The 27,753-nt window shown below is 38.0% G+C and overlaps 2 protein-coding genes across 5 annotated transcripts; both read right to left on the bottom strand.

Moving 5' to 3' along the window:
• Window positions 1-1,511: 1,511 nt before the first annotated feature.
• LOC110048970 (short transient receptor potential channel 5-like) lies at window positions 1,512-8,769 on the bottom strand. Of its 3 annotated transcripts, XM_020754734.2 has the most exons (10): window positions 8,657-8,769; window positions 7,503-8,416; window positions 6,625-6,959; window positions 5,531-6,002; window positions 5,233-5,431; window positions 4,830-4,920; window positions 3,946-3,968; window positions 3,564-3,599; window positions 3,335-3,430; window positions 1,512-2,950 (listed from the first exon to the last, which is right to left on the bottom strand). In XM_020754734.2, the coding sequence occupies exons 3-10, from the start codon at window positions 6,767-6,769 to the stop codon at window positions 2,831-2,833; spliced, it is 1,182 nt and encodes a 393-aa protein (XP_020610393.2). In that variant the 5' UTR covers window positions 6,770-6,959; window positions 7,503-8,416; window positions 8,657-8,769; the 3' UTR covers window positions 1,512-2,830. The 3 variants fall into 3 exon arrangements, 2 of the variants coding, with proteins under 2 accessions (XP_020610393.2, XP_089131208.1); XM_089275082.1 differs by lacking the exon at window positions 8,657-8,769 and having other exon boundaries at window positions 7,503-8,601; XR_016202488.1 differs by lacking the exons at window positions 3,946-3,968; window positions 8,657-8,769 and having other exon boundaries at window positions 7,503-8,602.
• Window positions 8,770-11,269: 2,500 nt separating this feature from the next.
• Window positions 11,270-27,750, bottom strand: LOC110049008 (EEIG family member 2-like). 2 transcript variants are annotated; one of them, XM_089274883.1, is made up of 12 exons: window positions 27,494-27,750; window positions 27,268-27,388; window positions 19,163-19,192; window positions 18,106-18,225; window positions 17,251-17,297; window positions 16,779-17,126; window positions 16,195-16,235; window positions 15,753-15,832; window positions 15,341-15,411; window positions 14,968-14,999; window positions 14,531-14,606; window positions 11,270-13,868 (listed from the first exon to the last, which is right to left on the bottom strand). In XM_089274883.1, the coding sequence occupies exons 1-12, from the start codon at window positions 27,625-27,627 to the stop codon at window positions 13,835-13,837; spliced, it is 1,134 nt and encodes a 377-aa protein (XP_089131009.1). In that variant the 5' UTR covers window positions 27,628-27,750; the 3' UTR covers window positions 11,270-13,834. The 2 variants fall into 2 exon arrangements, with proteins under 2 accessions (XP_089131009.1, XP_089131010.1); XM_089274884.1 differs by having other exon boundaries at window positions 16,833-17,126.
• Window positions 27,751-27,753: the final 3 nt, after the last annotated feature.

Here is a 27,753-nt window from a genome sequence, read left to right as displayed (position 1 = left end):
GGAGAACACGGGGTCTGGTGGAGAACACGGCCCGTTCTGGTGGAAAACACGGGGTCTGGTGCAAAACAAAGGAGCCTGTCAAACGTTTTCCCCCCAATTTCACGAGCATTAATTTCTCACTGGCCTCCTTTTTTTTGGCCCAAGCTCGCTTAGGTTAAACTAAAACTAACGCACAACTCGCAACGTTCAATTCTCGGTGACTCTCGTTCTAGTTCGGCTCTGTCTGGTACGTCTTTTACGCATTTTCTATCGTATCCAGTGGCGGATCTAGGGAAGGGGACGAAGGGCCCGCCCCCCCCCCCCCCCTTATTTTGGGTAAAGAAGAATCGCAGAAGAAAGAAAAGCAGGCATGGCAAGCAAAAAAGACCTCCCCTTAGCTCAAGGTCTGGACACTGGGTCCCCCCTTAGCTCAAGGTCTGGATCCGCCACTGGTATCATCGTCTGAAAAGGATTTCATATTCTAAATTCTAGGTAAACGGTTTTTTGCTAGAAAACTGTTTATGGAAACTGCTAGCCTAATATATAGATTTAGGCCAGCATAAAAGCGTAGCTCCTGTTCCGGGTTGTTCAGAGCCCCACAAGCTAACCCAGGAAAAGGTAGAATTTTGATTTGAGTTTTCAGCTTTGCAGTGAGGTTTTCTATATATTGTTTGGCCTTCTGTTTTGAGTTTTAATAATCACCATATACACAAAACAAAGCAGCAAAAAACATTTGTATAGAAGAAAAAGTTATAATTCGGTTAACTTTTAATCCTGGGTTAGCGTTAACCGCCTTCCGAACAATCCTACCCTGTTTTCAAGAAGTTAACCTGACATGAGCCTGCAATCCAATCGAAAATCAGCACTTGGTCAGCGGTCAACTTCAAAAAAACGCGTGAACTCGATGAGCTGTAAACTTGAGCCCGCGATATGGTCACATGATACTGGTCAGCAGATACCTTGTTTTGACAGATGTCAATTGATCATAACATGGATGTCCAATATCAAAGAAGTTCACGGTAAAGCAAGGGTGCATATCTCTGTCAACCTATTATTTGGAGTATGGCTACCATGTTGCGCGACTCCGTCGTCGTCGCTGTCGCCGTCGCCGTCGTGCGTACGTGCCCACGAGCAATACCGCTAGCCATGATAACCATGAGAAAATCAACTCATGGGTTTCCTTTTCTTTCCTATATGAGTATGGGGCTTCGCTTGGCGGCCCCTGGGACCGCCGGACCTCCGCTGTAACGCATCTTTCGTCAAAATGTAACGAGCGTTTGATATATTACTCAGGAAACTGGTGACCGTGGTTTGTATATCAGAACAATCATATTCTAAATTCTAGGTAAACGGTTGTTTGCTAGAAAACTGTTTATGGAAACTACAAGTCTATAACATATCTTTCGTCAAAATGTAACGAGCGTTTGATATATTACTCAGGAAACTGATGACCGTGGTTGGTATATCCGATCTTTAATGGGAGGTCTGGATTGGGGTGCTAGAATGTTGCTTATCAGTGAAATTTGCCACTATTTCTAAGCTATAACATAACATATCTTTATTATTCATATAGCGCAGAATACATGGGCATATGATCTAATGCGCTTTACATGACAATACTTATAATATGCATATAATATTACAATGACAGCTTATCTAAATAGTTAATAAATGGTAATTTATCAGTAAGAGTTTCAGCTGGTTTCTCAGTCACGGTTATCAATAATTATTATAAAACTGGATCATTGGATAGTGTAATTTAAGAGTTTTCATTCGCTTAGCCATCATGGTATACTTGTTACATACTCTTTTTCTCAGACCTCTGCTCTCAGTAAAATCCCGTCAAGACTCCCAATTAGTATGGTTGTTTACGATCTTGTTTCTTCGTTCAACACTCAAGACAGTGTCTAATTTACATACGCCTCGAAGTCCGTAAAAATATACTCCCATGCGCGTCTCTTCTTGGTGTCAGGAAATATGATGAAACACGGGCTCTTGTGTTTGATATATTACCTATTGGCACCCCATTAACCTCTCGTTTAGAAGATTGAGCTTTACTAGGTTAATTTGTAGAGAAAAAAAACTTGTCTGTATACACTCATTGCGACCAGTCGGCTAGTTAATAATTGTGAACGACACTATAAATCCTCTATATTAAAAATCGACCGTCAAGTTTATTTTAACGCTTTGTTTCAGCAAGAACGCCAAACTATAACTAAAAATGGATATATTTGTAACTGGTTTTGACTAAAGGTAAAGATTGTTCCTGATTCTGGTCTACTCGGCCGCAATCTCAGGCTGGTACTCAAAAGGTTTATAGAAATGTTCTGAACTCTTCACGGATCTTTTCAATCGTGATCGTGGTACTTAAAACTTCCTACTGGGATAATAAGCTTGTTAGGTTTCTTTCAGGGATTGAGTTCAAAAGTTCACGCATGCTTTGGCTCCATTAGGGAAGTCCTATACGCCTATGAAGTCATGGTTGCTGGGCAACAACACATACTTCCTCCTAGATTTCCTAGAGTTTCGTTCATAAAATTTGGTAGAGAGGTTTAATAAACTTACTTTGTATTACTTAGGTCTGATTTTTCTTCAGGAAAAAATATATGGCAATAAACAAATCAACAAAAGAATAACAGAAACCAAAACAAACCACAATAAACCGACCAAAATACTTATATTAACAAAAAATAATGATAAGAGGATGCCTTTGCAAATGTTGCAGCTTCTTTTCTGGCCAGGTTTTACTTGGAAGACAGAAACCGGCAAATAAAAGACACCCATATATGCATCTACTAGTGCTGTTTAAAGGGGGCGATCTTTAATACTACGTTCTCGTTGATGTGAAATTTTAGGGGTTTTCGCCGGTCTTTCGATGTTCTGTTGCTTTTGCTGTGAGTTCTTTCCATCTAGCAGAGTAATGGTCTTTCAGATATTTCACGACCAGTGTTGTCATTACGTCCATTCGTTCCTGTAGCAGAAATGTACAGGAAATATACATGTTAGGAACAAGCTTGATTTACAGTACACGTGTGTTATTTAAGGGCTTGTTGGAACTTGTAGCAGGAGCGAGACATTCGACATGCGTGCCTCCAGACCAAGATTCGAACTAGGTCGATTTCCTATGGAGCCGCCAGGATATGAGATTGATGAAGAACGCAACCGGAAAACATAAGACCAGCTTAACTCCCTAGGTTAAACCAGATACAATGCACTCTCACGTCTAACATAATATTCGATCGAGAGACAACTCTTAGTGCAGCAAATGTATAATTAGGAACTTGGCAAAAAAAGGCTAATTTTCTAGATCTAAGTATGTTCTTTTTCAAACTAAAAACGAACATGAAAAGCATACCTTTCTCATGGACGTTTTCCCCCTCGAGCAGCAAGTGCATCCACACGCACAACTACATGTACAGCTTCTACAGCAGGAGCAGCAGCAGGGAAAATGCTAGAACATTAATGAAAAATAACAATAATGAGCACTTGATTTACATTGTTCAATGGCAACATGCACCCAACCTATGACAAGAGAAAAGAAAAGGTACTGGCAAAATTAACGGAAAAAGAAAAATGGTCGTTACCTGCGATATCCAGTTTTGTCCCTCGTGATTTTCTCCCTAAATAAATGTAAGTAAATATGTTGTATTATCACTATAGCGCCACTTTTGCTTGTTTTTTTTTCCTCGTAGGTAGGATATTTGTTGCCACTTATTCATTTATCACAATTTTCTACAAATTATTGCGTTAATTTAATGTCCTAGAGAATTTCGAACTTAATAATAGACAAATTTTAAGAAAGAAATAAAGAAAGTAAGGGGTTGCACATTTAGTATGCAATAGTCATGCAGGAAAAGAGTGCGTGTTATTATATTATGCGAGTGACTGAGAGGGTTTGTTACTATATACATTTTTATTGTAATATGTAACCTATACATGTGTACAGCCTCATTTGATTACACTGACCTCACGCTGTGAGTTGCCTTGCTCTGCCAGTTAAGCGATAAGTAATGTTAAAGAAAATGATCTTTTGAACGGGATAGAGATAATGCGACAGATTTTAAGTTGTTTATTAAAGAGACACGGGGGGGGGGGGGAGGGGCGTAGACTACAAAGTTTTATACGGGGAGGCTACACACCGAGGTCCAATACCTAACCCTTATGTATATCATTTAGATAGACAAGGTAACCCTGCCGTACACCTTTTATTGGGAAAAAATACCCCTTTCACATACGCACTTAAGAACACGCAATCCTTCCCTAAATTCTTGGAATGAAGTTAATGAACAGTATTACGGGAGACCATCAAGCATCCCCGGGATACAACAACAAGGTGCATCTGATCGAAATATTCTTATTACAGGCCCTTTTAAATACTGCAAGATTTCCCTACCCTTTCATATACAAGTTGTGAAATCCCTACCCTTTCATAAACCTCAACTTGTGAAATCCCTACCCTTTTATATACCCTTTAAGCCTGAAAAAGGCACCCCTTTCGGGCGGAGCCTACCTGTATAGGCCATTATAGGGAGTATTCCCCGCCCCCGGGCTATTATGGCGATTTTGCTGCATTAAGTCAAAGCTGTGTTAAAATTATTACTGAGTATTCTCGCTTGTGCACATAATGCTCCCAGACATTTAAGATGAAGATATTCATTGAATTTTTAAAAAGAGCTTAAATACTGTAATTTGATGTTTGAGATTTTTCGGAGACACCCTGATGGAATTTGGCAGAGTCTTCAAATTTATTATAGCGCATGACATGCGCATGCATAACTCTTTACAACGACAAGTATTGCAGCAAATACAACGCAACAACAGCACAGGACAGGGCAGCAAATAATACAAACTGTTGAAAGACACGGGGACTGTGTTGCCTTTGTCGGTCCATTCCAGCCACATACGGGTTCTTGAGAATTTCCACTCCACGAGAGCGATTTCCTGAGAATAGAAAAGATTTCACTTGTATTGTGAGGGTACAAGGTTCAAGAAAACTTACACCAAGAAACGTCAATGGGATTACTAGACTCAGCTAGAACTCGATGGTCGTACCATATCCAAGTAGTCTGGACGAAGTACTCAGTGAATTATCTATCATAATTGCAAAATCTTTCTATTTTTTTTTTCTTTTTTGATTCCTTTTCTTTGTGTTTCTCTCTAAGCTCATTTACCAAAACATCCATTCAAATTATTATTTGCCATAACTGGGTTGAGACAATCAGAAAACATGTATGCTTCGCAGAGAAAACTTACCATGACTCTGTCAAATGAGTTATTCATCATAGCGATCAGCATGTTTAAAGCTACGATGACGGTGCACACCAAGTGGGCTGTCATAAAAATGCGACCAAATGTGGACGTGAGTGAAAAGGCGGGATCTTCCACTGAGATTTTGTCTTCTTCCACGAGGCCAAGTAACAACCAAAACATTCCAATGAAAGTGTCAACTTGCCTAGAAGGAACAATTCATAATAAATTTTAATGGTTTAATTGAGGTCAGTCGACACTATCATTCTGTTAAAATTAATACAATATCTTTTGTTATACGTACTTGCCATAGGGATGAGACGCCTTGTAGCCCTGACTGTCGTCCAGTTCTCGTAGTTTGATCTGCGAAGCAACATAGTACGAGTATATCTTGGCCACCCCAGAAGCAAATGCAATGTAGAGGAGTAGAAAGATGGGGAGAAACTTGAGAACAGCTTTCAGCATTTTGTAAGGTGATAGCTGCAAAGGACCCAACACTGAATTGACTTGGAAAACGTGACCTAAGTGGAAAAAGGCCATCACCGTGGCGCTGGCGTAGATGGTATCCGCCACGATAAATGCAGATTTTCTGGGCTTCCACTCTCCGTAATACCCCCATGCACTCAGCCACACTGTGTAAGCCACAAGAAACAAAAAGACAATCAAGGTGTCTACGACATTCCACCATTTGGAAATGTAATTGAAGAATCCTTGTCTGCTGGCCTCCAAGGCGTCCTGCAGGAATAGACCACCAACAAAGGCAAGCACCAGCCAGTCTGAGAATAAATTCAAACAGAGAACAATTTTGGCCCTTCGGGAGAATTGGTTCCTGGAATGTTAAAGCACTTTGTACCGAATCTAATTGTTATTATTGCAAACGCCTAGCTAATTCCGGGCTATCAGCTAATTTATAAAATATTACTAGCCGACTGGCCAGTGTCTAGGCTGTTAGTGCATAGCGTCAAGAACTGAGCCAGAATGCTATTACAGTGCGGCAACCCTGGGAGAACAAATATAAGGCTAACAAAGTTTGACCATTTAGGTCTACCAGCAAAAGTCCAGGACAACTGGTAGGACGTAGAAAATGTACTGAGTATCTGTACATTGGGATTATTTGCAAAACTTTGAGATTCTTACAAAAATAGGTATTTTCAGTGAAGTAGAATTATTATGCGTTCACTTAAAGTGCCTTTTAAAGTTTACTTGAATGCAATAATGCACATCTTTGCTTGAGTATGAACTTTATGCTTCAAGGTGACTGATCAATCAAAAAAGCAAAACGTTCAGGCAACTGAATGGCATAATTTCTAGGCCATCAGTAAGTGGCCGTTACTCTGCTAAATATCTAGTGGACTGGCAGCCCCCAACCGTGGCTACATCTTCAGAAGAGAAACTTACCAATCCAAGCCAGGCCTGTTTTAGTTGTTCCAAACTCCTTCTGAAACGATGAGGTGAACACCAGGCAAAGGAATAGCACATAAGACATAGTGTGGTTGATGAACTTGGAGTTCGTATAACTTCCTAAACTTCCAGCAGCAGACATGTTTAAATTTGCTGCAGCTGCTTAGTCGTACCAGTCGAACAGGAATGTAAAAGATGCAAGTACCTGCGACGAAGAGAAACTGAATGAGAAACCATAAGGCCTTCCTGACTATGCCTCGATCTTGCCAATTTCGCCATCCACGATAAACGATCTCGTTGAGAACATATTGGCAATTGGGGATCGCCACGAACTGAAAATGAACAGAATTGAAATCATTAATTGCCAAACAGTGTTAAATTAATCATAAATAGATCATAAACCACTGATTTCTATTGCTTGCTCTACAAATCTCCTAGGCCTGCTCCCGGTTTATTCATCTGGATTGACCCCGATTTCTTCTGCACATATGAGTTACTAACTTACTGAGATCATTTCCAAGAACTCACAACACGTTTGCATTTTGCATTTTAATCCTTCACAATTTGTTAAACTTGAGGCTGATGTCTTCTGCACATATTCTGAGGTGTTAAATTACTGAGATCATTTTCAAGAACTCACAATACAGTCGCATTTTGCATTTTAACACCTGATTTTAATCCTTCACCATATGTGAAATTTAAAAGGCTGATGTCTTCTGCACATATGCTGAGGTATTTACTCACTGAGATCATTTCCTAGAACTCACAATATATTTGCATTTCTAATTAATTCTTCACAGCTTGTGAAATGATCTATTAGAATATGAGGTAAATATGACAAAACGCAATGTTACTCCATCCAAGTGTATACCAACCCTTTTCCGTTTTTTATCAGCGGCCGGCTGCTGCTTGAGGAGACTAAGACTCTGATTAAAATCAGCGGGCGTTTTGTTCAGTAAAGAACTATTTCCTTCGATGTCCATGATTTCGTGAAGCTGGTTTAAATCTGAAGTGTCTACTTGTTCGACGATATCTGCAGCGAACGTCTCATATTCCTCAGCTCGACGCTTGTATTCATCTCGGCTGTAATAGTGCTTATACGAGGCGATTTTCTCCAGAAGATATGCGTCATCCAAGGCAGCTTCAATGATGTCTGTAGACGTGCTTTCTTTGCGTCTTTCTCCTTTATTGCATTGGAAATTGGGATTATTCCTCCAAAGCCATTCTAGACCGATGTACAGTGGATTGCTGAGAATTTCGATCCATCTCCGTTCTTCTTGGCTTCGCATTTCTGTCTTCGTCTCTTCAAGCTCGTCTACATTGCACTTAAGCATATGGTATATGGCATGTGGCAAATGGCATATTGAATTCTTTATTGTTTGGCAGATTTTCTTGCAATCCCAACTGCACTTGAAATGACATCCATTTTCTTTGTTGTTCTCCCTCTCTGCGATGGTTGTGCAGACCTCATTTATAGTTTCAAGTGTCTTGTTGCTATCGGTCTCGTTGATCTTGGCTATGAGTTTCCAAACTTCAACAACATCGCTTTGTGCGAGAGCGTCTTCAAGTTGCTTTGAAGGCTAGTTCTGAGAATCCCTCCCGTTTTCAGCCGTTCTAGTTTAAGGCAACAAGAAATTGTCTACCTCCTCCTTTGTTCCCGTCTGTACTAGTTCCAGAAAGTTTTCGATGGTGTCACCTGACTGGTTTTTGTGTCTTGATTTGCGAGGGAAACTTCTTGCGCCATACTACTTTATAATTACAGACCGTTCGAGTGTGTTCTTTCTATTTCCTGGAAAGGGACATCGAAGCAATTTGATACTTAATCTCCAACTTGAACGACAGCTATAAAAGTTAACGCTAATTGGTTGAAGGGAAAGAAGTTGTCACAGGATCTGCGTTATAGCAAAGTATGTGTTTTTTTTTTTTCATTATTAACATTAGCGTTACTGTAAAAACCCGGTTGTAATTAATGAAGATCCTCGAAGTTCTGGTTATGTGTAAAGATTTCAATTAAATAAACAAAACTTACTCGGACATAACAAATTCCTGGGTTCAATAATGACTTAACAACCGTCCAAGCACGAACAATCAAAACTATCGTTTCGTGCCTGGGGTACGGGATCCCGGAGGAGTTGAAAAACGCGGGGTCTGGTGGAAAACACGGGGTCTAAGTGAAAAACATGGGATCCGGTGGAAAACACGGGGTCTGGTGCAAAACAAGGGGTCTGGTGGAAAACACGGGGTATGGTGGAAAACACGTGGTCTAAGTGGAAAACACGGGTTCTGTTGGAAAACACGAGGTACTGGTGGACAACAATTAAGAGCAAAACAGGGGGTGTAAGTGGAAAACACGGGGTGTAAGTGAAAAACATGGGGCACCGTTTTTTTTTTCGCCAAAATAGTAAAAATGAGAAGTGGAAATTTTAGTTTAAATTGCAATGAAAATCAATTCAGCATCTCGGCGTGAAACGCTTTTCTCAAACATTTTGTGGAGAAGAAAACCATTCAAGAGCCAACGTGCCTTGCAGTGGTTTTCTTTTGCATGGGGCGTCTATTTTATTTTCCTTTATAACTTGCGGGGATTTTTTTTACCTTTGAATAGCAATATTGAAGTATTAAAGATTATTCTGCTTAGTATCTTCAACCATGAAAAACAACAGTTGCCGTATGTGTTCGATTAAAAGCCGGTTACCTGTAAGTAGGACCTCAAGAAATGGCAACAAAAATTACCATAGAAAATAAGGAATAAACAGATAAAATATGCCTGGCCCAGCTATCAATTGGGACCTTACTAGCTATTCATAAATGATCAGACTCCAGGTTTATAATTACTTCCATCGTATTGCACATTACATAGGGACCGGTCATTATTTATCGCGGGGGGGGGGGGAGGAAGATTTTTTTTGGGGGGGATCCTTGGATTTTTAGGATGACAGGAGGGAGGATCAGTCATAACTGAAAGCCCAAAAGGGGGATCACTAAATGTTACATGCCCAAACAGACTTGGTGGACGGCTATTTGGCACTCTAGAAAGTAACTTTGCAGTTTCCAATCACTTGGGATGGTTAGTTGCTGGTATGTCAACTGACATCAATCACAGGGTTCTCAGTAGAACAGCGGATTTCTACCGGCTGTAAAATCGAATGTAGCCGGCCACCTGCTCCAGTCATCAAAATTTCTACACATATAACAAGAAGTTAAAACTTGCAGACTGAGACGTTTCAAGAAGAAAATGGTATTTTAATTAAAAAGGTGAAACAGCGCTACATGCTACATCTACTTTTATGATCATAAAACCCTCGATTTTCCGTAACACTTTGCCCCCTAAAATGCATTTGGCAACCTACAATCTCAAAATTCTCCGGGGAGCATACCGCCGAACGTCCTACGCTAGCTTGCCCCATCGGGCGAATCGGGCCTCACTTTAATTCAGATGCCGCCTATTATGCTTTATTGGACGCCTGTGAAAACTTCTGCTAAGAACCCTGATCAGATATCGGGAATCGAAGACACGGATCAAGAGACTGCACCATGGCGGCTTCATTAAGTCAGCATCATAGTTCGAAATATTACTGTCACATGACCGTTAAAAGCGGTAAATATACACGTCGAAAGGTGAATATGTGTGCGAAGACATTGAGGGGGGAAGCACGAAATTAATTAATAGCTATGATGGGGGATACTTCAATAAAATAACATTAAAAGGAGGATCAGCTAAATGTTACTAGTTTGGGATGTCACATCCCAAAAAACGGCTGCGAAGGAGACTAGGCCGGGGACAGCCCTGCGAGGCACTAGCTCTCCATCTTGGGGGAGTATACGTAGAATACTGCTGGTAGCCCCTTCCTGCAACGGAAACCCACATTGATGCCACGGATATCACTTATCAAAACACCCTGACTTTTCCCTTATAAAAATACAATTTCCCTGAGTAAATGGACACGCACACAAAATATCAGAACTAGTAGCGGCTTCTGGTGTGAACATAAAGCCCTCTTTTCCACTCATTCAATAGGACTGATAAATATCGTTGTGCCTTCAATGGTATTAACTCAGCCGTATTAAATTATTTCGATTTTCCCTGACTTTTCTTCTAAATGTCTATTTTCCCTGACTCAAATTTAAATTCCCCGACTTTTCCCTGACCTTGAAGAATTTTTTTCCATGTCCATTTCCTGATCTGTGGCAACCCTGACCCGGATAAGCTCTCGCGCACTGTAAGGACTCGGCAAAATTTACTCTTAAAACTCATTGTACACAACGATAGGAAGCGAAAAACGACAAATTAAATCCTCCATGAGACACTTAGCCTGTTAAGCTCATCTCGACCAGAATCGAGACAGAGAGAGAGAGAGAGAGAGAGAGAGAGAGAGAGAGAGAGAGAGAGAGAGAGAGAGAGAGAGAGAGAGAGGTAAGGAGAGGCTGACTAGCGCGGGGTCAACAGCGAAGGAATGAAAGAGACATTGATCGGTTGAATTACCGGCAAGTTTGGCCAAGTTTCAACCAACTTCTTCACCAGAAGTGTTGACTTTTCCAGCTCGGCTGATCGTTGGTTACTAGGATGCGGTTGACGACCTATATCACGAGACTAGTAGTAACTTGAGCCCAAAAGTGGCACCAAAAACAAGCCCGTGACTACAGCTGTGACAACAATTTGCTTTATTTACATTCTAAAATTAAACCAGCGAGTGACTATAAAATGGAGAATAAAATCTTAGATCACCCTTCACTTAATGTCAAAGAGCAGCAGAGTAAGGTCTTGGCGCGGTCTTCAGAACCAGCTGAAGAACTTCACCATGAAAGAACTTTTCCCTAGAGCTCTTTTAACATCCTACCACATCATGCACTACCAACATTATTCAACCACTTAAAGTCATCTTCACTTTCTGCTCAAGTATCACGCGATAAGAAATAAAAGCATTTTTAACAATAGCTGGGAATGACTGGTGACGACCAAAGAAAACCATTCTAGCTAGTGTAGCCTTGATGTTTTGTCTTCTACACAATATAGGCATGTTGCATTCCCCAACACCTTACCCCGCAAAGCAAAAAAATAACAAGTTTTTCAGCAACAACCACACCCATGCCTAGGCCCCAGTGGCCACGAAATACGATAAGATCTGGGAACAAGTATTCCTTCAAGTTGTGAAAGTAGACAATAAGCTTAATGATCCTAAATTTCTTTGACAAATGTGTAGTGCACATTTTAAAAAATCATCATTCAAAGGATTTGCATTAAATTAAACAACCAATCTGGTCTACATGCATAGAACATTACGCAATCCCTGTAATAGGACTCCTTCACTGATAACGATGATTTTCTTTTTGTATGGCGTGGATCCTTACACCTATAACACTCACTCATAATTTACAGTGCGACCAATTTAAATGATTAGAACTAATATTTGGTCAGCTGAAAATGTTATAACCATCAACAACCATTTGAGATGAACAGATTCATTTCAATAGCACCATTTACTACATACACACATACCTATCATTAAGTGAAATGTTAATAAATACTCCATTGCTTGCCCTGCAATCAAATTCTAAAATATTTGAAGGAATATCTTATGGCAGGGTTTGAGCTCGTCAATGTTATTTACCTAAATCTTTGTAATATTAAAACTCTTCTTATTTGCTCTCATAGGTCTACAGTATTTTCTCTTAGCTGTAGATGTCTTTAAATTAATGGTTTAACTTTTCATTAATTATTATAAATTTGAGAAAGTTGAAAAAAAAAGCTGGTTACTATAAATTATAGCACACTTATACTTAAACAGTCAAATAAACAATTGCAAAAGGTCTAACTACAATCATAAGTTTGTTCTTTTGGTTTCTAAATCGATATAACTAACAAAATAATTTCTCATTAAAACTGCCAGTGTAAACTGCTAATTTCATCTAGCATGGTATTCAATATGTATTTAGCAATAGTGCAACCAAGTTGAAGCACTGCTTCAATTTTTCATTCCGATCAGATCTGTAAAAGCAAAACTCTATATGAAAAACCAGATCAGCCATTCAGAGTCCCCAGGACACTAGATGACTGTTGTCAAGAAGCCTGCTTGAAGGTTCTCTGTCTCCATACACTGCTTTGTTTTACAATACACTTAATGTAAGTTCTTGGGAGTGAAGTTTTAGTAACAGTGGTAGCCAATACCCATTTTGCAGTTTACAAAATAATAGACAGGGCCGTAGCCAGAAATAAATTATGACTGAGACAATGTCCATGGTAAAAATCTCTACTTAGGTATTTAGCACTTTCCTCTACAAAAAAAGAAAACAACAACTAAAAAAATGACTGAGGAGGCAAGTGCCTCAGTTTGCCTTGTACTGGCTACGGTCCTAACAGGATAAATGAAAGTGAGTTGCAATCAAACTTAAATGATCACAAATTTAGCAAACAATCAATGACTGGATCTACAGTCACTAAGTTATTGCATGCACTCAGTTTAATAAACTAATAATAGACTTCCATCATTTTGTGATGCTTGTTCAATGTCTGGAAAAATACTATCCACTACCCCTCAAATATAGTAAACAAATGGTTAATATTATCCATCAAAGGTATCAACAATTAAGAAAAGAAAAGCATTCTAAAACTAACAACTAATTTGCACAGAATTGATCCAGTAACCTAAAAGACAGAGAATCCCTTTTCTTATCTCTGCCTAACAGGGTATATACAGTGGGACCCCACCGTATAGCCACCCTGTTAGTGGGGTCAGTTTTTTGTGGCCCCTTGGTGACCAGATTAACAGGGTTCCACTGTACATCCAATGGCAAGTGGTTATATTGAGACAAAACAATAAAACTCTTACTAGAAAACATGAATCACGCCTATGTGACACATAAATTATTAGAGTCACACTTCCTCCATCCATGGAAGAGAAAACAAGTTAACACACGTACATGTATATACATATTTCAAAAATGTAACAAACTTGTCTCCTTGCCACACAATACTCATTAACAGTGGGCGTGGCAACTATAAAAATGTAGTTATAGAAGGCCTAGGGTTGATCTATCATGTTAGCCCTCAACTAAGCAGAGCATATGCATATAATATAAAACACTAGAAAGAGCTTTCCCTTCAGTAATGTTCCTCTCTTCCGTGTAAGCACTCTATGGAGGAAGTGATGTAAGCAAAGGCATACATGAACTGCCTAGTCCATGGATTACTGTAGTAGAGGGCATATTAAATTTACAATGTCCGGTACTTGTCTTCTGGAATGGGCCTGCAAGATTAGAGATAACAGATTACAAGACATAGATTAGAACAAACTCTGATTTAAACCCTCCTTGGCTTCCTTTTAAGCTCTAAAAAGAAGCTCACACAGAGCTTCAGCACTGGTAGAAAACAAGATATTAAATAGTAATGCAAAGATATACCATTTTATGCAAATTGACACATATGTATGACTGTATCACCATGATGCAACTACTGATAGTTGACACTGATCTTGTGATAGCATGATACAAAAAAGAGGTGACGTCAATAATAACAGAAATTTTTCCTCTCTAATAACTGTACTGACACAGACAGTCCTCACCAAAGCACACAATTTGATTCATTGAAAAGCAACTTATCATATCTATACCTAAAAAGAAAAGGCACAGTTACAGTCTACGCTACTTGTTTCTTCCACTTGCATCATGTCTCATACAAAGTTATTCAAGATAGCTGGAGAGGGCTGTGATACCAAACTGTGTGCTGCAGTTATCTGACAGCTGTACAGCCTTGTATTCCCATGAGCAGAGTAGCAAAACACATGGGCATCAGCAAATTATTATTATTGTTATTATTGCATCTCAGAGTGTTGTTGCACATCATGTTATTTATCACATAGTGGAAAGTGGAAAGTATAACTGCCAAGGTCCCTAGAGACTATAAACCAACCTGCTAAATATTCCTCCAGGAAGTGTTCCATCTTTTGTGAAGAACACGGATAGCTGATTACCTTGAAGTTCATCACCTAATCCATAGAGAAATTACATTCCACTGCTGATTAGAAAGCTCACAACTGATATCACAAAACACACCTTGACATGAGAAACTGGTTAGTCAACTAAACACTGTTATGTTCTGGTTGGTTCATTGTGATTTCTAAAAGGTCAGTCAGTTAGCGTTGATTGTATATTTGTCACCAAAACTGCCCTCTGAGTTACCAGAATAAATGGAACACCCTATCCAAAAAAGAACTTTTGTGAACTATTATGTTCTGATCAGCTGTTATCCAACCAGCTATCAATGCCACATTGTGTGTGCCAAGAAAAATGAACATTGCTACATGTATAATTATTCGTTTAATAAAAGACATTAGTACTGTGTTTTACCTGATGGATTTTCATCACCTGAAAAATTGTGTCTGAAAGAAAATCATTCACAAGCATTACACAAATGATGAAATAAACATAGATTACACAGCTGTCGAAATAGCGGTATATAGAAGGTCCAGAGGCGGACCCAGGAGCAGGAAAAGAGTACCATGGCGGATGTGGAAGATAATCTTGCCATATCCATCCTTGTCTTAAATTATCAGTTAAATACTGTATTACATAAATCTACTTTCATCAAGATTTTTGGGAAGTTCAAAAAAAAACAAAAGACCCCAACAATTACCAGTTTGTAGTTGACTGTAAAAAAAAAAAGAAAGAAAATAATAATAACTACAATAATAATAAATCTTTATCAATTACATTAACTCACCCACTAAATATTTGCTCAATGACATCATCTGCATTAACTCTACTGTGACTTGATCTTTGGTCATCTTGTTTCTGTTTACAGAGAAATAAAAATGCAGTGTGATTACAATGTAGTTTTAAGGTTTTATATTCCCACCATTGCATTACAGTGGAACCCCTGCTAATGGACGCCTCCCGTAAGCGGACATCTCCCATAAACAGACACCTCTCTCTCTAAACTCTTTAGCAGACACTTTTTCTAGTCCCAAGGGTGTCCACTAACAGGGGCTTCAACTGGGGTTCAAAAAATTTCAACACCTGATCCCAAAAACTCACCATTCATTGTACTCCATCACCAACAGTAGAACAGTGGAAAAACAAGCTAAGTTTAAGTCAGTGACTGCTTAAAAGATGTATAGATTACATGCACAAACCTTCCAACTAATTCTTTTGCCTTGCCTTTCTGCAGGAGGTGATAATGTCTGTTCAGAGTCACAAAAAGCGGTGTCACCAGCTTTTGGATTGTTAAGGATGATAAACACATCATTGTACAGCTCAGAAAACAAGGAGGAATGAACAATCCAGCAACCATCAGCGAAGCAGACCAGCACATCATTGTCACTGCTTAATTCTGGTTACCACATCCATGACTATGGCCTCTTCTGCTAAATGGGATTGCAGATTATCCTGAGGGTCACCACTCCTGTCCTTCCCATGACCACCCCCTCCCCTTCTCCCTCCCCCAATCTTCCAAATCTTTTTTCCCTCCACATCAAATCTGCCAGGTGCATGTAGACACTCTTGGGCCGCTTTTTACAAGAAAAAAAAATACAAGAAATTGTGTATAATTATATAAAACAATGGACTAAAGGATACAGCCTGAGTGTTTAACATGTCCTGATCCTGAACTCTGTTTCCTGCATAAATTGACAACAGTAATTAGTACTTAACTACAGTATAACTTCAGGGCAGTGACTTTACATATTAGATACTGATTAGATACTGGTACATCATTTATGAAGCTTATATTAACACATATTGATGTATAGAAATCTACAAGCTACTTGGTAATATATTAGAAATCTCAACCTGGTAATCTAATACAATATTTGTTAATCAGAAATATTGGGGGTTTTAAAAGTGTTAGTAGCTGGCATTTACCCAACGTTACATAACATGAACTAACTTTTAAAACCCAATGGTGCTGCATACTTGAACAATAAATCATTCTTTGCAAAAAAAAAAAATTAAAGAGTGGCAGAAGTGGCAGAAGAAATTCAAAGAAAAGAAACAAAATGTTTAGCAGTGTGTAAGTTCTAACAAACAAACAAACAAACAAACCAAAAACCAGAAAATTTTCAAATAAAATGTTCTTGAACACAAGCTAAACAAAAAGGCATGTAAAGAAATGGTGAGTGCATGCCACTTCAGTATGCCAACACCATTCTAATATAGAATACCTCCTACTAGATCTCCCCTCCAAGCTGGATGAAAAAGAATGACCAGTAGAGTACCCTGATATCCGTGACAATTGACTGGTGCTCCTGACATGGCTACTGTTGTTACTGCTGCACGCTGGTTCACTGAAGCTGCGTGCATGCCCAGGAATGAATGACACTTTGTCAGGATCACTGCCAGCAGCATCCTGGCTTTCTGCCGCACTTTCTGGGCTACTGCTGAGGATTGATTTCCCTGCCTCGGCCCCTGCAGTTGAGTTGTTTGTTGAGTCCTCAACAGGATGGTCAGAGGGTGGTGCTCTGTTTTCTGCAGTTTCTGTAGTTATTTGATTGTGTGAAGGTGCATAAGGCCTTTGGAAGAAAAATTCACATGATACTAATGAGACCTTTTCTTAGAGGGACAATTCACAATGTATCCTCTATATGCCATAGTGTAGAAAAATAATTAAAAGCAAGTCTTCAGTTGTGTACTTACACTTTAAAAAGTGGATCTCCTGATGTGAGCTGCATGCTAACTTCAACCTTAAACACATGTAAGCAATTGAAAATAAATGAGACGTAAAGCTTACGTACAGACTGTGCAACCACTGCAAAGTCACTATAAGGACCAACATTCTCATTAATTTTTTCCCTTCAAAAATGATAAAAAGAACTAATTAAGTAAAACTACTGGGCACATCTACCAAGCGAGCAGTTTCTCCTACACCGACACTAAGTGGCAAAAAAGATCTCTCATGAGATTTCTGTACTAGCCTGTGTTTACAATATTATTCTCAAGGTTTCTAAAAAGATATATTTGTAGCACAATATTTTGCAAAAAGAAAAAAAAAAGGAAATACATTTTTCTAACAACACAACTTAGTTAAATGACCTTGCTCTCCATGAGTTCTCGTAGCTCAGTAGATAGAGTGCCCGCACAGTGTGCGGGAGGTCATGGGTTTGATTCCTGCTGGGGACTCAGACTTTTTCTTTGTCCCACACTTGTGTCATGTTTAGTAGTTCACTTTTCACATTTCATTACTGCGCTTAAAATTCACCATCTTTATTCATTTATCACACTCAGGAAGACTTCGACAGTGCTGATCCTAGCAGTATGCAGGAGACTTGCCACATATTAACTCAGCTAAATGACCTTAATGACCTTAATGAACTTGCTCTCCATGAGTTCCCATAGCTCAGTGGATAGAGCACCCGCCTGGTGTTTGGGAGGTCAGAGGTTTGATTCCTGTCGGGGTCTCAGATTTTTCTTTGTCCCACGCTTGTGTCATGTTGATCAGTTCACAAACAATAGTTCACAAAACACAGTAGTTCACAACATAGTGTAAAATACCTCAAGAATAGAGTTGTCCTGTCGCAAAGTCTTGTCTTCATACCCCTCCAATATATATCGCTTTGTAGTAAATGAAGCTGATCCAGCAAACTCTGCAAGGTTGATGTCCACAAAGCCAAGCTGGGAAAAAAATTTAAATTAAAGCATTCTTCATTAATAATTAATTTATAGAAAAGCTCACAAATATTAATAGTACAGTGTATGCCAATTGATGCAACGGTATACATGTCTTTCCTTTGTGGTTAAAATTCTTTTTTGCAGAAGTGGGGGAGGGGGTGGCGAGTAGTTGAGTTCACAGCTGCTTTTCAAGAAAGAAACATTAGAATGGAGAACTGTTGTGTGTCAATGAAAATTACGACAGTTCACTGTCATGGTTGCCGAAGACATCAGTTTTCAAAATTTATTTAATAATATTATAGTTTCCTGACAAAGTAAATACAAAATGCCAGATATATATTAATTACTATGGTAGCCATCTCTAGCCTCCCCTTCAACCGTCCTTTCCACCATTTTCTCTACGACTAATAAGCTTTCAACAAATTTGTCTTTTTCATCAAGGAAAAACATTGCAGAGATACAGTGACATTGCTGAGATACATCTTCCTGCCTTCAGTGGTATAGACCAAAATCAGTTTTTCCTGACTTTTGAAGAAAATGTCAATTTTTCTTGACTTAAATTTAAATTCCCAGACATTTCCCTGACCTTCAAGAATTTTTCTCCTGACCACCACAACCCTTCTGGACTGTGTAAGAGACTTAAAGAGAGGGTTGTGGAAGCTTATGTTTCACCATACAATACTTTTACTCAAGGTGTTCACAGATTATAATTACATGTAATTGTCTGCAGTTGAAATTAAACATTACTAGTTAACAACATTCCGTTGTCAAACTATCAGTCTGTAAATTTTGTTAAACATTTAGTTCTCACGTTCCAATGTGTCTATTAAATACAGAAATGAAAAACAGCTATTTGAACATCACCAAAATTGAAAATAATTTAATTACAAGCAGCAAATCTAAACTAAATTGGTGGTCAGGAATCTAAAGTTTTCCATACCTTTATGTGAGCTTTGCCCCCTTTGGTTTCCTATAATGCAAACAAGTAAACAATCTCTTGAGAGCCAAGTTGAACAAGGTCATTATGGTTACTGTTAATTTAATTACTAAGTTACATCAGGGTAGAATGTACAATACAAACAGCTGTCATAGAGTAAATTACCTACAACTGATGTACTGAAGACAGGATTGATCATTGCAATTATACATACAACTTATTATATTAAGCAATTTCACAACTACTTATTAAGTTATAACTCCGATGATCAACCATGTCTTCATATGATATCTTTCTCTGCAGTTCAAATAGATAATCTTTTATATATTCACTTGTAGCTGATGAACTCTTTCAATATATTACCCAAGTCATGAACTACATGTACATGTAGGTTTACATTCACTGACACCCTGAAAAACCTTCAGATGTGTTGTTTACAATGTAGGTACTTTATGATCAGAAATATAATTACAAAGGGAGGAAAAAAAATACATGTAAATTATTTCTACTACATCTATCAAATAAATGACAAATTTTCAACCTTAAAAAAAAAACTGTAAAATAAAAGGAAGTCTTTCAACTTTCACAAAAAATTACTGAGCTATCATTGCTGAAAATGCCGACCATTGCAACTTAAAAGTGAAATTTGAAATGGTAGTTGAAATTCAACCTGCCTTAAATATTAACAAAAAGTAATATTATTTTGAAAGTTAGCATGTCTTCTCATAATAAAACAACTTTTTACAGTGGCTGATTAACAAAGAAAATTACACTCATTTGGCGTAAGACCACATGAACAACAACTGTTCTTATTCTAACCTAGTATTCTAAGCAATTATACCACACAAGGTGGAAAATGTATTCAAAACCCTTAACTGATTAATCGTTAATTGAAATAACATTTAACCAAGACACTTGTAAATGTAAATGTAAATGAAACCAGTCCTGGTAGGTTTTAAGAGCCAGTGCCCATAATTATGGACCAAACAACGGCACAAGTCGAAAAATCGATTTTGCTCATTTTTTGCCCATAGATTGGCCCTAGCTAGTAAACAAACGGACCATAGTTAGTTTCTGCTAATGCAGCTTTTTTGGGGAGAAATTTGTGAAAAACGATTTTTTTCCGATTAGGCTCAAAATCTACTTCCGGTTTTGCTGAATTTTCCGAATATTTGATTGCTTCGCGCTCCGCAGAACAGCTACTTGAGAATCTTTCAATGGTCTTTACATTCAGCTCAGGTCTTCATTGTATGACTGAGCGAAAAATAAAATAAATCGAGGCTTCGTTTCAGCCTGAAACGAGATCGAACATGAATGGAAAATATTACGATGTGTTTCAAACGAATTATAGCACTAAAATATCGCCATATTTTTCTATGGGCTATAACTTTAAATGCCATAAAAACACTTTGTACGGGTTAACTGTACACCCACCTGTTTGAAAATCAAAAAATATCTCTGGGCAAATGGTTTTAAGTCGCCCGCCTTGGCCTGTGCTTCTCATGAATTTTTCCCTGAACCGCCGTGAGAATGTAAACAATTGCGTGACTCTAGCGGTCACCCTGAATACATAATTCATTTCCAACAAACCGCAGATGGCTATCTTAGAACATTTGGGTGAAAAAAGAAAAACATAATGGACCACTTTTAACTTTTATATTTTGAAAGTCATCGCTTTGGAAATTTCGTTAATTAAAAACACCAATTAAAAGCAATTTACTCGGAGTTCGGGTGTTACTGCTATGTCGTTTTAGGCTGTCGTTCTTTCTCTGATCATTTTAATTACAAGAACGAGTTCTAGAAAGAAAATCGTTCTAAGTTCATTTGTTAAGCGTAATGAAAAGTTGATATTGTTGGTTTGTAGCCTTACGTGATCTGAAGGAACGCTACAGTGATTAAATTTGTATTTGTTGATTTCGACGGATCGATTTTCGGTTAAACCTTTTTATTTGTGCCAGCACATTTAGTACTTTTTCTCCTGCTAAAAAGTCGGAAAAAGTAAAGTAAACAAATCCTAAAAGTCATAAATAAGGGGCATTGACAGTGCGAGTGTCTCGGTAAGCTGTTAATTTGAACAATTACTGTGCTGGACGGATTGCTTTCCTGGTTACCCACGTACTATACATAGTTCATTGTGCGCGAATGTTTCTGTTTCAAACAACTGAAATGCTCAGTGCTTTTTCCTTTTTTTCTTCAGTCTTAAAACTTAAGGTTAAAGTTAGGCTAAACCCTAAACTGTTTTGGTGGCCAACCTATTTTTGGCTAATTGCTTAATCAAATTATATATATATTTCATTGAAATTCGCTCCTCTGTGACTGACTTCCGCGAACAAAACAAGATGGATGTTCGCTGTTCATTTAAGACTACAATCCTGGTCAAAAGTGTTGGGACAGTTACGGCAGATGACTTCACAGGCAGCCTCTCTTAAGACCAAAACCGCGCAAGCCCGCCTACCCCTCCCCCTGTCAATGTTGATAAAAATCTTGAAGAAAAAAAATCCTTGACAATAGCCTCAGAATAGCCTCGTTTCAAGAGTTGTTCACCTCCTAGAACAGTATTCTCGAACTAAAGAGACGATAAGATAGATATTCACGTCTTATTCCAATAATAGCAATTTTTCAGCAATCGCATTTGGTTCCAACACAACTGTCTAACCACTTTCTATTGTCCCTTTTTCCTTTTTTCCCACATCCAATCTAGTCTTCAGAATAGCTTCATTTTCATGCAACATTGCTAGGGGAGAGGGGGGTCAATTGTGCTTGCTTCCATTCATCTTTTGTTCTAAAACGTTAAGGACGTAGTTGAAATCGTGGGTTTCAGCGTGCAAAAATGGGAGGTGTCCCAACAACTTATGGCCAGGATTGCAGGTTTACACTAGAGGAAATTGTTCCGGATTCGTGATGAATCCAGAATGTTTTAGTGCCGGATTGATTTTGCCATTTACACAAAAGTGGACGAAACCGAAATAAAAACCCCCCGGTTTGGTCGTGTCTCTGGAGATTTTGAATCCGGAATTTAAAGTGGGAACTTTGAATCCGAAAACTTTTGAATCCGGAGAGTTTTGTCGTGTGAACGATTTTCTCTCGAATCCAGATATTTTTCCACCTGTGATCTTTTGAGTTTGCGGTGGAACGAAAATGGCGGATTACATGATCCAGTCGTAGTCGAGTCGTAGGCGCATTGATGGCCATTTGATGGCGGTCGCTGGGTGATTACCTCGTGCTGTTTCAGGTGTAGGTAATCACTTTTATAATGGGTAATGCCATACTCCTCAGAAACCGTGCCCAATTTATACTTTACTGCGCAGATGACGACGATGGCACGATCGAAAACCTCGACGGTTTTCGACCCTAAACCCTAAGTAAATACCTGGAGGAACCTGGCATGATGGACAACAGTACCGTGGTCAGCGAGTTGAAAGAAAACTTCAGACTGTCTCAACCTACCCCTAGCCTTATTTTCGGAGGCATTTTGTTTCTCGTTGTCGAGGCAACAAACTGCTTGTTAACCATTCCATCATGAATGTTCCCGGAGTTATCGTCGTGTATAAACGATTAAGAATCCGAATATCCCTTCACTGTAAACCCCTACTAATCCGAATACTCTAAAATTGATGAATTCGGGAACTCCTTTATGGTAAACCTAGTTCTAGATCGACCACTGTAATGTTTATTTGTCTACCAGTGTTTTGATCTGCAAATTTCAGTTAATTGATCAAACAACCAAAGTAGAAAAGATGTATTTTTTTCCCAGTATGATTGAAACTTAAACGCAATTTCTTCCTCGGCTAATTCAATTCAAGAAATTCCGGGTTTTCTAGCTGAGTTTGAGCATATTGTGTAGGTACAAATTTTCTACACAGCTAGAAGAGCTGAGATGCCGTCACACAGTTAGTAGTCTATAGAAATTATGGTATTTCCACTTGACTTTATTTGTCAGTCAATGATTCAGTTGCCATAAATCATAGAGGATTGGTTAAGTGTATCTCTGAAACTGCTACTGTGTTGTAAGTTATCAGTGAAATCAATAAAATAAACAAGTGTTAAAATCATTTCCCGGAGTACTGTAGTAACGTTCTTTATCATGGATGTCGTGGGTGTCGCAATGCAAATGAAAAAACTGATATATTTATACTAAGTTAAACAAAAAAAACAAAAACAAAAAACAACAAAAAAAACATTTTCCATTATTTTATCCACACAACGTTTCAAAAATTGCTTTCATCGGACTGCTGGAAACGAATATTTTACTCGAGAGTGGCTATCCGCGTCACGCAATTGCTTACATTCCAACAGCGGATTTTGGGCAAAATCTATGAGAAACACAGGCCAAGCGGGCGACTTGAAACCATTTGCCCAGAGATATTTTTTGATATCCTAACAGGTGGGTGTATATTTAACCCGTAGAAAGTGTTTTTATGGTATTTAAAGTTATAGCCCATAGAAAAATATGGCGATGTTTTTAAGCAATAATTCTCTTGCGACATACTGTAAAATTTTGCGTTTCAGTTTTACCTCTTTTCGGGGTCAAAACTAACTTTGATTTATTTTATTTTTCGCTCAGTCATACTACCAAGACCTGAACTGAATATAAAATCCATTGAAAGATTCTCAAGTAGTTGTTCTGCGGAGCGCGAAGCAATCAAATATTCGGAAAATTCAGCAAAACCGGAAGTAGATTTTGAGCCCAGTCGGGTCGAAATCGTTTTTGGCGTATTTCTACCAAAGAAAGCTGTATTAGCAGAAACTAACTATGGTCCGTTTCTATTCTTACTAGGACCTATCTATGGACAAAATACAAGCGAAATCAATTTTTCGACCTGTGCCATTGATAGGCGATTTAGGTCCATTTTTATAGGCATTCACTCTTAAATGACATATCCTGCTCAGACAGTTTATATATATTTTTCAAAAGGTTACATATTACTGATAAGCTATATGAAAAGCTTTTAAGTGGCTATATGCGTTATTAGTTTTACTGTGATTAAAGGTTTGGAAAATATGCATTTAAACTGACAATACAAGTAAATTCCTAAAAAAATATTTACCCTGTCTGAGAAGGATACACATCAATTACAATGTATACCACTGAGTCTAAGAATAAATTTGGTATTACGTTTGTCTCCAGACATACAGTAAGCCATTTCCAAGTACTTGCATTTAGTATCTGTTTAAAAATGAGTGCTTGTGCAAAATGACACGCAATGAAAATGAGTTTGACTTACATGAAAATGAACATGCAAGTGACACAAATGTTTTATGAATGGATTTAAAGGAAAACTCATCTCGAGGCACAATGACATCCCAGAAATGACTATTCATCTATCAACAGATTAAATACTGTAAATATTTTCATTCATGACTTAATTTCAAAATGGCTTAAACTGATTTACTTGTTGTTACAAAAGTCAATTTTATGCTCTGTATATATAATATAACTAAATGTACAGCAGTAATTTAACATTTCCAGGGTGGTATTTTATATAAACAAAGTTGAATTGAAACCATGATAGAGACAGGTCACACTTCACAAGTTTTGATATACCGAAGGATATCACCAAAAATCTGTCTCCAGAATTACTTCTGATCTGCTTACCTTTTTCTTCCTTATTAGCATACTTAGAGCAAACAATAATTTAAACCACACTGGGATTAGGCTTAAAAAACAATTGTTTGTTTAAACAACATAAAATGGAACTTTGATCATGATATAGCCCACTAAAGTGTACTGTTACAGTAAGGCAGAATTTAATGCCATTTTGGGCAACCACTTGCTAAAGAGAAGATAGTCTCACTAAAGTTGAATAACAAAACAATTATAATTATGTGTTTCCTGATGATGAATAATGTTTTCATAGCACAGATGCTTTAAATACAAGACTGATGCTATCAAAATTAAGGACAGACAAGATTAATTCTAATCTGGTGCCAGTCACAGGATGTAACCTTCCTGGAACACATCCTGAAGGAAGGTTAACCTCTCTACAGCGAAAGAAACAACTTAATTCATGTACATGTATATGTACTGTCTCGTTCATGTACATGTATTGTCTGTATTAAATTAACATTTTTAACTTAATACAAGGTGCCTGCAACAACAAGCAACAACCTAGTCTTTTAAACTGAAAGTGTAAAATATTGATTTAAACTTATATACCCACTGCATGTAGTGTATATGCTTTAAGCCACACATGTATGTATAATTGTAAGAATATCTGCATAGAACTTTACCTGATCTTCAATGGCATTCATGAAGTGTGCTACTGAAAAGGTGACACCAAGCTCTCTAAACAGTTTTACCAGTAATACATTGTATGTTTACTGACTTGTCAATCAAAGACTCTCCAACTTGTTAAATCTATCCAAATTTGCAAATATGGAGCTAACAAATTAACTCTGTAGACTGATATAACAGATAAAACCAACTTACAGTTTTTTGAGACATGATATACTGATAATACAAGAAGTATTTAGCCAAGAATATGTGTCTGGTTTGAGTGAAGTAGATTGCAATCATATGCAAATATTTATGTTGCAATGAATAGAGGCTGACAAAGCTCAAAAGAAAAAAAATCCTCATCAAGGTAAAATTATTCCACAAATTAAACTAAAATAATATAAAACTTTTTCATAATCAGCATAAGACCCAGAATTTAAATACTTGTTAGACTCAACAAATATCTAGTTATCTGTTACTGAGCCAGAAAAATGACTTACATAGCAATAAACATTACTTTTGATTAAAATTTATAGGCCTTTAATAAAATAAACATACTTTGGACTTTCAGGGCTAGAATTACATGAATAGCTTGATAAAGGAGCAACAAACGTAACCTAGGACTTTCAAGTAATTTCTAGTCTCTACTGCTGAAATTTAGCTTATGCATAGACTACAACGATATTTCCAGTATTCATTCAGGTATATTTAGCAAAACGAATTTATCCCTGAAAATTGCTTAACTAAAGACCATTGACACAAAACTGAAGAGGACAATTTTAAACCGTGCACGTGCTTTGCTCTTTCGTACTGAGATATACATGTTACGACAGGAAACATGGCAATCGACTCAGCAAAATCAAATAAAGAGATCGGAAGCACATGCAATGACAGCAATTCCTTCTTCAAAGTAAAGAAAATAATAGCAAAAACTGGCTGGTTAATTATGTAAAATTCATTCCAGAAATTTGACAATCGATTATTATTCGCGAAAGGAAAATTTCCTTCACTTTTTGCATGAGTCAAGCTACAAGGTATAAATAGACTATTGTGCGGTTAAACTGACCCGAAGTCTTGACATTTTCGGGAAGCCACATCATATGCACTGTTCGACTTAACCATCACCGGGCAATATAAACGAAACTTATTGCACGATCATGGAGGGACTTAAATAATTCCCTTCATTTTAGGTACAGTAGATTAAAAACCTTAAAAGAATCTATGAAAAATGGATTAGAATGTCCTGAATCAATCATTGACAACTGATTTACAAGTTTTGAGTAATATATTCAAGATTTACTCGGTCGTTCCAGAACAACAAATCAAGCTTAACGACAACAACGAACCATGATATTAGAAAAATGTGTCAGCAAAACGCATGAAGAATAGTGCTGAGATAAAGAAGAAATAACGCTAGCTAAATTTTTTGCAGTGTGACAAGTAAGCTTCAAAGTTATTCCAATCATCGGGACAAAGTTCAGATCGCGGGATTTTATTTTCGCCTAAACGGACACGCTCACAATTCTTCCGTCATCGATATTCATCCTTCGAGTCCCAAAATCAAGGAAATGATAACAGGTATCGATAGAACCGAGAGAAAGTCCTTTTACCGGGCCAGAAAAGCTTTGCCAAGATTGCTTTCTATCCTCAATAAAAGAACTCGACTTGCAGGTGGCTCATAAAATTTGGCAGCACCACTGGCTGGGAGCCCCGGGCGACTAAAAAATTGCAAAACAAAACATCAATAAAAATTACCACAATATACAAGTAGGAAACTTGAGAGAAGCGTAAAACAGTAAAATCAGCGGCAATTACAAGAAAAAAACGGTCAAATCCTTGAGAATCTTTTAACTAGTGCGAGGATTAAGAGCGACATTCGCCGGCCGCCTACCTTTCGAATGGACACTCTGTAACTGCATGTATCTAAAACTCCAGTAGAGACATTCGCAGTCATTTTGCACGGAAAGGTTACGTCCTTTCCCCACTTCACGCAGTGGTTGCCGACTTCCTCCCTTAAAGAAGAGAAAAGCATTAAAACAATGAAGAAATTAACAAAAAATACCCCGTTAACAGACGTGCCCTTTCTCACAGTACTCAACAACTAATAAGCTTTATACCTGGTTGAAAAGCTCGTGAAATTTCCACCTTCCAGTAACCTCATTTTGGCGAAAAGGACGCCGCTCACGAACGGAACACTCGATAGTTGATTTAACTTAAAGTTAACGTCAAACTTAAACTTCTTCTTCTTCATGTTTGTTTGTTATCCTGGGCTTCTAAGATTATGTTTCTTTCTCCAACCCGCCGACGACATTTTCACAACATCAAAACATCGACATCTGCCTGTGAAATCCCAGAATGCTCTCCGCTTTACAACGGA

This window comes from Orbicella faveolata, unplaced genomic scaffold (genome assembly GCF_042242905.1).
Source record: "Orbicella faveolata isolate gen_17 unplaced genomic scaffold, um_ofav_v1 contig_36, whole genome shotgun sequence".
Lineage (NCBI taxonomy): Eukaryota > Metazoa > Cnidaria > Anthozoa > Scleractinia > Merulinidae > Orbicella > Orbicella faveolata.
Note: the sequence above shows the minus strand (reverse complement) of the source record. Positions and strands in the feature narration are given on the sequence as shown.